This window comes from Triturus cristatus, chromosome 4_1, assembly GCF_964204655.1.
Source record: "Triturus cristatus chromosome 4_1, aTriCri1.1, whole genome shotgun sequence".
Classification (NCBI taxonomy): domain Eukaryota; kingdom Metazoa; phylum Chordata; class Amphibia; order Caudata; family Salamandridae; genus Triturus; species Triturus cristatus.
Genome location: NC_140585.1, coordinates 221,243,939 through 221,256,248, shown reverse-complemented (window position 1 = coordinate 221,256,248; position 12,310 = coordinate 221,243,939). Strand labels below are relative to the sequence as shown.

The following is a 12,310-nucleotide window of genomic DNA, read 5'->3' as shown; positions in this document are numbered from 1 at the left end:
CTCCAGGGGCCCTCTCCCCGGGGCCCTTGGATTTTATTAGGGGGAGGGAGCACACAGTGCGCCCACCCTTAGCCACTAAGGGCTCTGAAGAATGGCACCCAATCCCCCTGGGGCTTCTTTTTAATTAAGGGGTGGGAGGCACGTGGTCCCCGTTCTCAAACCAATAAGGGCCCGAGGTATTTTTTAATTAAGGGGAGAGGGCACATGGCTCCCCTCCCTGAACTAATAGTTGCCCTGTGCACCCTGTCCCCTCTGTCCCAAAAAGATATTTGTAATGGGGAGGAGGGCATGTGGCCACCCTACCCGATCGACAAGGGGCAGCCAGGACCAAATCCTCTGGTGCCTTTAAGGGGATGGGCACACAGTCCTCTTCCGAGCCAATTGTATGTCTGGGGCCAAAACATATGTATTAAGAGTAGGGGGCACACGGCCCCCTCCCGACTCTAAATAGGCCCAGTAAGTCCATCATCTGGAGCCTGTGCTGCTTGTGGGTGGGTGCCTCAGTGCCCACCTGGGGCTCTTACCAAACAGTATGTTACGGGTTGCAAGGGGACCTGAAGGGCCCCCGCAACCCCTGCCGGCTCCCAGAATGCACCCATCCCTGTAGCTGCAGGAGCCACCATTACTACTGCCCGGTGGGAGCAGATGCTGTTTTTATATGCTCCTGCCAGGTGGTCGCAATTGAGCGAACCCGGGTGATGGGTTCCATGGGCCTTTCCTGACTCAGGGAGAGTGGCTAGATGCCCTCCTCCCCTTCAAGTAAAGTTCAGCAGACACAGGGAATGGAGTACTCAGGATGTATTAAGGCTCGGTGAGTGGGTGGCAGCAGGGCCCCCTTCTCCTTTTCTAAGGAATTCGGCCCGAAGGAGATGGGGTCCTGGCACCTATTAGGGCTTTGGGGCCGCATGCTCCCTTCCATTTGGAAATGAAATTTATCCCCAGGAGATGGGCCCCCTTTACCCCCCACACCTCTTATTTTACATTATGGCTTTTGGGGATGGGATCCACGAAGTCTCTCAGAGGCTCAAGGAGGGGAAAATGTTTTGCACTGGGCCCTAGACCACCCTGTGTAGGGGGTTAATAGTAGCGTGGGAGCCCAAGCTTTATTATTTTTAGGTCTCGCCTAGCGTTGCAGCGCGAATGCACTGCCATCGTTTTACGAGGCATGCAGTATACACTATAGCTGGAAGCTTTGTGGAAGCTCCGCCCACTATCCGCCCCCACCTTTTTCATTGGCTTGTCTCTTCAATGATGCCATCCAATTGGTTGTAAGCTTGTTAGTCCCTCCTTATGATGAGCATGTCGTCATTTGTGTCCTTCCATGGCTACTGGCCCCTTTACTGACAGCACTCTTTTTATCCCGAGCCTCCTACCCCTCCCACAGTCCGTGCCTTCTCAGCCCCCTCCGCCAGCACTTGCTTTTGTGCTTTCTTGCTCCCTGTGCTCCCGTTTTCAATGCAATAGTTCTCGCATAAATGCGAGTCTTATTGCATTTCAAATGCTTGTGCTCTGTTCCTCGTACATCCAATTGAAATGAGTGTTGCGTGTTTCAGAGTATCTTGGTGCTGTGGTAGATTTGGTTAAGGCTGGGAGAAGAGCTGCCGTCAGTTCTCCAAGGTGAAGCGGTCTTGTAATATGCGAGTGGATGTAGCAGGCGTTCCCGCAGAGACAGTGAATGGGTAAGGAGTCAGGCGGAAGTGGGAGGTGCCTGCTCTGCTTCAGCTGCAGGCAAAGGAAGTTTAGAAATGGGGTTGAACTGCTGCTGGACCGGGGTGCTGTTGTCATTGCAGCCAGAGCTAGCGGTGCTCTTGCCATGAGAGTGCACCTCACCCGGTATTGCTTCCCCAGCTACCCCCGCTGTCTCCTCTTTCCTCACACCGGTCAGTGCTGGTGTACTGGCCCCGTGCAGAGATTCCCACCGCATCATGCATCGCCGCCCCCGGGCAATGAGCTGCTCATACCTGGCACTAAGACTCAGGCTGCTTCTTCTGTCATGTGACGCACGCCGCAATCTAGCAGCAACGAACGTCACTCCAAGTATAAGAGCATTTTGTGCAGTGAAATGCTAGGGGTAGGTGCTGTCCTGACAACAAACGCCAAAGCAGGAGCTGTCGTACGTAGTTCCTGGGTAGCCTATGTTTCTTCTTTGGGTACCATGGGCTTTGAGATCAGAAAACGGAACACTATTTAACCTCTGCTGAAATATTTTGGGCAGAATTTTGTAGTAGTAAGGCTCACAGATCCTAAAGCTAGTGGAGTCAGGTGGGTAAAAGTGTGGGGGGGACACTGCAAAAAGGGTCATTTCTCACAGGCAGCATTCAGCCTGCCTTACTTATCCGCTGCCCAGAGCTCCCAGTGGAGCTGATCCTAGTTGTTTTCGAGTTAGAGTGTCCAGGCTGCCAGGGACTGCCATCAGTGGCAGAACCAATGGCGCAGGAAAGAAGAGAGTCCCATCCCGGAAGTTCTGTCCTCGTCAGGACATACGTCACAATCAGCTGAGAATCAGAGTGGTATATGTTGGCCTTGCGTGTGTGAAACGGTTCCATAAATAACAAATCTGAACTTTAACATACCAGAACCACTTTCATGAGGGCAAAGTCTTCGCTCCTGCAGAGCAGTCCTGGAATGTACCTTAGTATTTCTAATCACAGTAATGAGAACAACACCCTAGAGCCCTGAAAATGTCCACTTTTAATTTATTTCAACGCAGAGCGCAGTGTTGTAAGGTATTCCGATGCTGTTCAAGTGTAAAGCAGTGCCTGAGAAATAATGCTTAGAAAGTGATCGTGAAAACAAAGGGAGCGCCTGACAGGCAGGCTCTGAAATGCCTCCCAGCTGCTCACGCTAAGCAAAGACACACCAGTGAACCTACACAAATGGATTCCTAGAAAACTGCGGGAAAAGCTTTTATGGGGGAGAGGCGAGGCTGTGAGCAGCCTCTCTGCAGAGCCGTCAGCAGGCACATTAGTCACACATGGATGGATGTCAGGTACAAAGTATGCAATGTAAAATAAGTAATCAGGTGGAAAAGCACCTGTTAAACCATTCAGGGAATCCATCCGCTTGAATTATTTTTTACCCTGGTTTTTCGGTTCAAAGGAGGGCGCAAATACTTAACCATCTATAAGACAAAAACGTCTTCACCCACTTATGCGTGTGGAAGTTCAGGACAACACAGCAGAGATACTAACCTGATGGGTAACAGGAGAGTAATTTTTAGGATCACTGGAAAACACAAGACATTGGAGGTGAAATAAAAGATAGTGGCCCTTTTTCGTTCTTGAAATGGTAGACAGACCTGGCACGCGACACTAAGCCACTGAGATAGTCGAGAAGGTAAGTCTTGACTAGCTTCGGAGACTAAATGATGTTACAGTGAGGTCAATTTGAGTTCCAGTGGCACAGGATCTATACATGGAGATCTTTCTTTGGTGAATTCCATGTGCTGAGAAGTCCTGTAATTTCAGTGTATACATAGTCTCTCCCTATCTTTAGTATCTCATCACCCTCTGTTCCTGCTCATAATCTTCAGTCTACCACTCAGATCTGTTTGAATAGTGCCTTGAGGACTCTTTCTTATGCCGCTGGGTAGGACTGGTGCTTCCATAAGGCGAGTGAGGATAGCAACCTTAGGTTACCACCACTCAATGGCGCCAAATTTCAAGAAAAGTCCAGGCAGTGCTCCGACAGTAACATAATATTTTCAGACAGGGCCGAAAATGTATGCACAGTTAATGCCCTTTTTTTATTTTTGATCCCCTGCCTTTATCATTTCTTTAATATTATCTTTAGGTCTCGCTTAGCGTTCCAGCGCGAATGCGCTGACATCGCTTTACGAGGCAAGCAGTATACACTATAGTGTGGAAGCTCTGCCCACTCTCTGGCCCATCTTCTTCATTGCCTTAGGTTATCAATGCTGCCTTCCGATTGGTTTTAAGCTTGTTAGTTCCTCCCCATGACGGCCATCACAGTCATTTGTATCCTTCCATGGCTACTGGCTCCTTCACAGCACAGACTACTTTCTTCCCGTGCCCCCCCTCCCGCAGTTCGATGCCTTCTCGCCGCCCCCCTAGTGGTTTTGGTGAGGGTGAGGAGTCTCTGCCATGTGTATGTGCTTTGACTGCAGCCGTTTACTTTCGCTTTCATAATAGTTCTAGATCTCTTTGGAAATTCAGCCCCGAGGTCTAGCGTGTTGAACCTTCGTGGGGAGCGCCCCCGTCTCCCTTATGCCGCCACGTCCCAGCCCAGCCTCCGGGAGCCCTACCTGCCAGGATGCCCCGGTGCACTGATGCGTTGGACTTTGACGAGAACAATGACCTGGAGGTGTTCAGCAAGGTATGGGCTGAAAGTAGGGATGGTGAATCTCTCTGGGGATGCTAACGGTCTGAGATTGTGCTCGGGCGGCGACTTGCCTTGTCTCCTACCCGTCTGAAGCTTTTCGGCGCTGCACCAGGAGCCGCCTGGAAAGGGTCACACCGGAATTCAGGGAGTCCCCTGGAGCAGCGAGTGCACACAAACATCAGCCTCCACCCTGTAAGGGTGCATCTCACAAGGGCTAGCATGTGGAAAACAACTAAAGTCCTCAGATAACAGGGTTGGTCCTTTAAAAGAGGAGATTCGCCGACTGGCACTGCTTGTAACCACCGCCCTGTGCTTTAAATGGAAATACAGAAGTGCCGGTAAGCACTATTGGAAAACCTGTTTGCTCCTAAAAAAGTGCCAGTACCCTCCCATTAACTCCCCCCTCACACTGATCCCTTATGCGATGTCTAGTATGCATGATTTGGGTGATGTGCAGTTGTTATGTATGGACAATGAAGACCTCTATTAGTGGGGGGGAAATCAGTAACTCCTAATAATTAATTCAGGGCTTGCCTTTCTGTGAGCCAAATTAATAGGAAGGGTCGTTGTGCATGCAGAGTATACACAGCCTTGGAAACCTCTCAAGCAGAGCTTTGCCTCCTAGCTCCCTATGTGGGTAAAGTAGCCCAGTGGGGTTTTACTACCACTTTGGAGTGTCTCAAAGATGCAAAAGTCATCACAACCACATGTTTTTCCAACTATGGGATCAAATATATTAAGTACACAGTGCTGGCCAATGGACAAATATATGGGTTCCAGGTGCCTGGAAGTTCAAGGGTGCAAGTGCTAACATAAAGCATTGATTGATATGTTCATCTCTGAAGTAACTATTTAAAATGGTGTTAATTTTGACCCTTTTCAGTTCAAGTTCAGCTGGCCAGTGACCTTGCAGCGCCAAAAGCAGGAGTGAGATTACTAGTGTGTGTAGAAGTAGTACATTGTAAGCACCCTGTGGTTTCAGGCCGACCGGCCCATCACAGACTCGTAATCTTGGTGGCCTGGACATACTTCGAGGTGAAAACAGCACCAGTCTGCTTGCCTGCAACATATCCCAATCTGGCACTCACTCAGAAATTGATCATGAATAAGTGCACGTGAGAAAGTCACAATCAAAACGTAGACTGTGGTAACATTAGGGAAAGAAAATGTGGTGATACTAGCCCCAGAGACATTTTTAAGCTCAGGACCCCCATCTTCCAAGTGGCCTCTGGGCAAGCAAACTTTTACTCTGTTATAATTCTATTTCTCTATCGCATCCTTTAACATGGAATTCAATAATGCTTGGCAACATTCATGGCGCTTGAATTAGCAGAAGAAGCATAGTAAAATTCAAAGTTATTCAGATATATTTCGTGACCTTGTGTTACATTTTCAGCTCCCACCGTAACTGGAGGAGGTGCGTGGGCAATTATGACTGAAGTTGTTCTCTTCACAGTACCCCAAGAAAGCAAGGTTTTGCATACCTATAGTAGTTTATTCCATTATTAAATGTGTTCCTAAATGCAAGCAAGCAAATGGGGAAACACGATTCTTTGTATAGAAAAAGGTCTCTTTTATACTCCTAAGTTTAGGTACGTGTGCATCAATTAGACTGGGTGGGGTGTTGTGCTATCCTGTAGGAATCCATCTTTGGTTCGCCACTGCCTGTGCCACATCAAGGTGCCTCTGGGGGCGTGAAATGTATGGCCTCTGTGGGCCCCTCTAATATACACCAGAGTTTTTACCCCCGCTGCTCTCGTCTTCATTTGCCCCATGCCTAACGTGCGTCCCATTTGTACCCTGTCATTGTCATCGTGGGTTCAGATGTCCCCTGGCGCACGGAGGCTCTGCACATCTTAGGCACGCTCCTGTGACAGAGTTAATAATTGCTGCGGTGCCGTCTGCCATCCACGAGACTCGTCGTGTTTTGAAACTTTGCATGTGGCATGGATAGACCAGACACTAATATATACATTTTTGGTTATACAGAATGGATTAAGGACTGGTTTTATGTGACCCCATGTTATGCACCTTCAACCAGGACCCTGCTTTTACTGAGCCTGGTTATGCAGCATGCCTGAGAGCCCACTTCTTTGTTTGCCTGGTTATGTAGCATGGGCAGTGACCCTGTTTTATGAGCTTGGTAATTTAGCTGGCATCAGGTCGTTGTGAGTAAGGTTTTGTACCCTGGGTCAGGGTACTGTCCTTTGTGAGCCTGGCCACGTCTGGTTATTCAGCTTGTGCCATACCCTGCTGTCCTTCAGTCTGGTTATGGAGCTCGTGCCTGAACCTTGTTTCCTCTAAGCAAAAGACACACAATTGATGGACGGAATGCAGAACAAATCAAAAAATTCACCCCCAGTCAAGAGATCTGGGTTGAATCCATCATTCTTTTGCTCACAATGCCACCCCAGTTTAGACCTGGCCATATGCAAATCAGGCTTGACCCTGTGCCTCATGGGAACAGCCCAGACTGGACTGTCAAGCCAGGTCCTCCCTGGACCGGAAACAAGCAACCTAGGACCGGTTTCGGGGTTTCACCCCTCTTCAGCCAGGATAGCTTGATTCCAGTGGCACAGTGAGCCCAGGACGATGGATTTAGGCCCAGATCTCTGTACTGGGGTGAATATATGACATTGTTCTGCATTCTGTCCATCAACTGTTCTTTTTGCATTTATCACCCCGAGTGGGACGGGTATGCCCAGACGTGGGTCCCAAGCTCTCCATGCCATTGGAATTGCATTGTTCCCTCTAAGAGCAGTAATGCTGTGTGTTTAGCGCCTCGTTTTTTGTGAACGACGTTTTCTACCATGGATCATCTTGGCAGAATGCTAAGCAGGCTTGCCAGTATCTTGTGGGTCACTGCCTGACCCTTCCTCCTCTGGTGGTGTCTAATCGAACCCCTCTGGCTCAGGATATAAAATGTGGCATTCGTAGAGCTCTTGGTTTGCCAGCTACTTTCTCTTGTGGTGCAGATGTCGGCTAAGGCTCTTCAGAGGGCCTTTCCTTTCCTGAACCAGATTGATGTGGGTGAGTGGTTTGGAGGGCGTGTGTTATTCTCATAGTGATGCACAATATGAGGACCGAGGGGCTCTTGTGATCTTCTATCCTAAGCTATTTGAATGTTGTGTGTAGAGGATTTCCTCTGTGTGGTTTGTAGGGTCTTGAGCCCCCTTATTCCCCAACCTAACCAGTATCAGCTGTCATGTGCCTGACACTAGTTGAGTTCTGATGGGCCTCTTGCTGCAGAGGTGTTGTGCTAAACATTAATTATGCGTAGCTAGAGTGAGAGATCATGCTGTGATTATTAATTGATTAACCACATAATATTATTGGGGAGGTAGATTCCCTGATGTTGTTAGAATCTTGGGGCCCGATGAATCAAATGATTTTTCAATTGCGTGCCTATGTGAAAACACGTTCGTATAAATGGGATATGATATGTTGATGGTAGTTCTGAGGGCCTGCTTCAGCTTATCCATTGCTTAACATGAGATCCTTAATGTCTCAAGGTGGTAACCTGCATTTGTTGTGTCTTTTTCTTTAGTTCTTAGTTTCTGTGTTTTCCTGTCCCTTCTCCTGCTGTTTCCTTTTCACAGTGTAACTCACCCCAAGCAATGGTATCTTGTTTTTTGGCATATTTTTTGAGCTTGGAGTTCCATGAAGCCAGAACTTAGTTTCTTGTACAGTGCTTTTTCTCCTTGCACCCACCCCGCCCCTACCCTCGTGTGGCTCTCTGCCCACCCACAATAATTTTATAATCTCAAACTTCTTTCTACTACTTTTTCCAATGCACTACCCTATCTCTCACCCTATACATCTATCAATATATCCTCTACATCCACTCTGTCATTTATCCCAAACCCCATACCACTACTATGATCCCCAAAATAACCCTTTCTAGACTCTCTCCTACTCTACCCCTCCTTGCATCATCTGATACCTCTTTTACTATACTGATCCCCCAAAACAAACCTTTCTAAACTCTTCCCTATGACTCTGCCCCACTAAACCCCTTTTACTCATCCACAAGCCTCCTCCTACTGCTATGATCTAAAAAAAAACATAATAATAAAAATAAAAATCCAAATCCTTCACTCTTCTATCCCTCCACTATCCTTTTCAATCAAAATAACAGACTAACATGTTCACTTCTCAAATTCCATATTCCACCATAGTAATTCACCTCTAGCCCTTTATAGGTTCCAGCGAACCGTACTACTCGCCAGTAAAGTGTTCAAACACCCCATCAGGGTTACAAGCTAAGTAACATATCCACCACTCAAATTACTTTCATGTTTCACCATACTAATTCAACAATAATCATTATGGGTTCTGGAATAGCGTGCTACTCGCCAAAAAAAACGCTTCAAAACCCCATCAGCGGTAGCAAGTGCTATATGAATACAAACCTCTTTCCCTCTTCTATCCTGCCACCTACCCTCGCTATCCAAATAAGTGAATAGCCTATCCACCACTCAAATTACTTCATATTTCACTATACTAATTTTCAACACTAATCCTTTATGGGTTCCGGAGTAGCGTGCTACTCACCAGAAAAGCGCTTCAACACCCATCAGGGGTAACAAGTGCTATATGAATGCAAACCTTTCTTCTCCTTCAATCCCTCCACTATCCTTCTCACTCCAAATAACTGACTAATAGCCCCCACTCAAATTACTTTCATATTTCACCATACTAATTCACCACTAATCCTTTATGGGTTTCCGGAGTAGCGTGCTTCAATACCCCATCAGGGGTAACAAGTGCTATATAAATCCAAACCTTTTTTTTCCACTTCAATCCTTCTGCTATCCTTCAGAATCCAATTAACTGACTGACCTATCCACCACTTAAAATATACTTGCATGTTTCACTATACTAATTCAACACTAATCCTCCATGGGTCCTGGAGTAGCGTACTACTCGCCGAAAAAGCGCTTCCTCGCCTCGACAGGGGTAATAAGCGCTATATAAATGCAATAACAATTCAATACAATACTTTTAGCTTTTGAGTAACGGCACATTGCGTGCTAGGATGTTGCGCCCACACTGAATTTTCCCTGAATGCAACATGCAGCAATGTTGGCTACAAAGAATGGTGAATGACCTCCTCCCATTCAGGAGGAGATTAAAGACCTGGCTTTTTCCGAGCCCCTAAATAATGTTGCTCTTTTCTTCTGTTGTTTCGGCTCACATTAAACAGTCGTCGTTGCTTAGCGCCAGGATGCCTGCAAGGTGATAGTGCGCTGTACAAGTTCGATAAATAAATAAATAAATAAATAAAGCCCGGAGTGGTGGAGCTGTCACACATCACATGTTGCCGCATGGTTGGTGTTGTGCTGATAACAGCTACTTGTGTGTTGCATTTAGTAATATATTTTGCTTTGTGTGACTGTGTCCTTTAGAGGTGCATGACCCGTTTAAAGCCAGTGCCTGTGTATGGCAGTATAGGTTTATGCTTTTCCGTTGAGACCATGCTTGGGAACTGTGGGCGGAGAATCGGAGGGCGGGAGTAACTTGAGAACATGCATTTTTATTTCCACAAACTTACACAGACTTTTTTGTAGGCTCGACGTTTTTAAACATTTAATTAAAACGTATCAATAATGTAATGTATTTCTCTTCAAACAACTCTTAAGTGCTCAAATACCACGTTCACTTGTCTGTTGCCAAATCTACTGCCAGTCCCATGATCACTGCCACACAGTTCATAGCTAGGCTTCATTCCAGTAATGTAAGCGCATTAAAATGTTTATAAGGTCCCAAGGCGAGACCGATTGCATTGCAAATGCTTGTTTTATTTTGCTGCGGTGGAGCTAGATAAAAAAAAGGGCACAAAAGCAAGGAAGAATGCCCTACTTAACTACTAACTGGGGAGTAGCCTTTAAAGAGAGCAATGAGCTAACAAAGGGCAGACGAGAAACTCCCTAGCTTCAACAGCGCCCTCTGTCTCATCTTCTGAACACTCCTTAGTCTGATCGACTGACTACAAGGGTTCCCTGAAATGCTATCTATGTGGTGCTCCTTGGAGTTCACAACTGCCATCTGGGCCCTCACCAACTCTTTATGTTAGGTACCTCAGGAATGTAGTACATACTGGATGGATATCGGTTTTGCTCTTTCTACCGGTGCCACACACACTCCAAGCTTGCATGCCCTAGACGTGTAAAATATGACTCACTCGCAACACACACCACTCATGTGTGGGTGAAGTGGCCAGGGCAGGGCAGGGCACTGGCAAATCACTTTAAACAGTGGGCGAGGCAAGTATGTGCTTATCACTGGCATAGGCAGGTAAACACGCCTGCCTGCTCCCAATAGAAGGACCAGTGACACCACTGCCAGTCCCCTCCACCCTGGTGATCACACTGAGCAAAGCGGGTGCACATGTTATGCCCTCCCTGAGTACAGGGCCCTGCTCTGAGTCTCAATCCATGTCACAAAAATACCTCCTGTTCGCACATATGATCGTCACATGTTCTGAGGTAGGAGGGTCAACACAGCAGGCATTTGCTATGGTGAATTTGAGTCAGAAATGTGCGCTTTCTAGTACCATGCAGCGAACCTTTACCCAACGCAACAGCAGTTAATTCCCCTCAACTGGTCTTTTTCTTGGGGTTGAGAACAACTCCGGAGTCTGTGTAGGACCCTGAGCGCTGCAAAGTCAGGTGGCACTGCTCTGCCATTTTGGCCATACCCTCTCTGGTCCCTTGTCATCAACAACTATTCTAAGCCTTCAATTTCCCCGCCTGTTTATCATTTTCGAAATACCTAAACATGCGTAGGCTTTGTGCTAACCTCTTTTCACCTTCAGTACCCCTTTCGAGCACCCTGCTCCCTTGTACTTCTGCATATTTCCGCATCCACTCATTCATTTCTCCTCAATATGTTTCCATAGCTCAATGTCCCTCCCAGAGCTCTGTCCCTGGCGGTATGTCCATTGATATGTTGCTCTAAGTGTCCTTAGAACAAAATGGTCAATATACATGATAATAATGATAAGAATATATTTCTTGTTGAGGGATAAGGGTAGACCGAACCCTCTCTATTAGACCTTAATCTGCGATATAGGAAGAAGAAACCTTGCAACAGATTTCGAGACCTGGCACTAGTCATTGCTAGAAGATGCAACCCCCTGTCTTGGAAATCAGTCTCGCCACAAGAGTTTAATGTCCTGCTCTCAGAAACATGTAAAGGGGGAGGCAATTCTAACATCACTCTTGTATGGGAAGAAATACTACATTCATTTAAAATCAAACAAATTATTGTAAAGCAGCCTCTACCTACACTAAGTGGACTTACTGCACTGTTTTATCAGGCCCACGAAGGAGTGTAAGTTAGGATAGGCAAATAGCCATTCACTACTCATGAGTCAATACATATTTTGCCCTGAAGAAGCAAGTCCAGTGCATACCGCCTGACACACACTCAATACAATTGCCTAATATTGTAGTAATGACTACTTACCTCGACCTAACTCATCTGTTCAAGTAATAGTGTTGGTAGATGAGAATGTTCCCAGTACATCTTAATATGGTATATGTGTATTGCCAAATACAAGCTGTAATCGTGTGTAGGGCCGAAACTGATATATCATTTGGAACTAAGTACTATTTGAACTATTAAACTGATTTATGATATACATATGCACCATTACTTGAAAATAATAAACATTTGATGTAAAAAGTATTATCTTTTGCTTGCAGGAAGGGATGAACACCCCGAAAAAGTAAGTTTGATCACATTCTGAATTTTGTTCAAATGGTTGTGAATAGCTGACTATATTCTTTGCACTCTCAAGTAGATTTAAGTCTGATCCAGCAAATTTAAGAGAAATTAATGTATCAAATATGGATTATTAATAATTGTGAAATGGAATGTAGTCTTGGATGTTTCTAGAGCATAGGCAGTAGGTGGGGCAGCAATATGTAATGGAAATGAATACAAAGGCTGTGTTAAAAGTTTT

The 12,310-nt window shown here is 46.3% G+C and overlaps 1 protein-coding gene across 3 annotated transcripts in view; it reads left to right on the top strand.

Moving 5' to 3' along the window:
- The window catches only part of LOC146854122 (E3 ubiquitin-protein ligase TRIM39-like), a 387,595-nt gene that overhangs the window by 307,347 nt on the left and 67,938 nt on the right, over positions 1-12,310 (top strand). For all 3 annotated transcript variants that reach the window (XM_085650514.1, XM_085650513.1, XM_085650512.1), the window contains exon 7: positions 12,051-12,073. In XM_085650514.1, the coding sequence (XP_085506640.1) occupies positions 12,051-12,073 (23 nt within the window). The remainder of the gene's footprint in view (positions 1-12,050; positions 12,074-12,310) is intronic.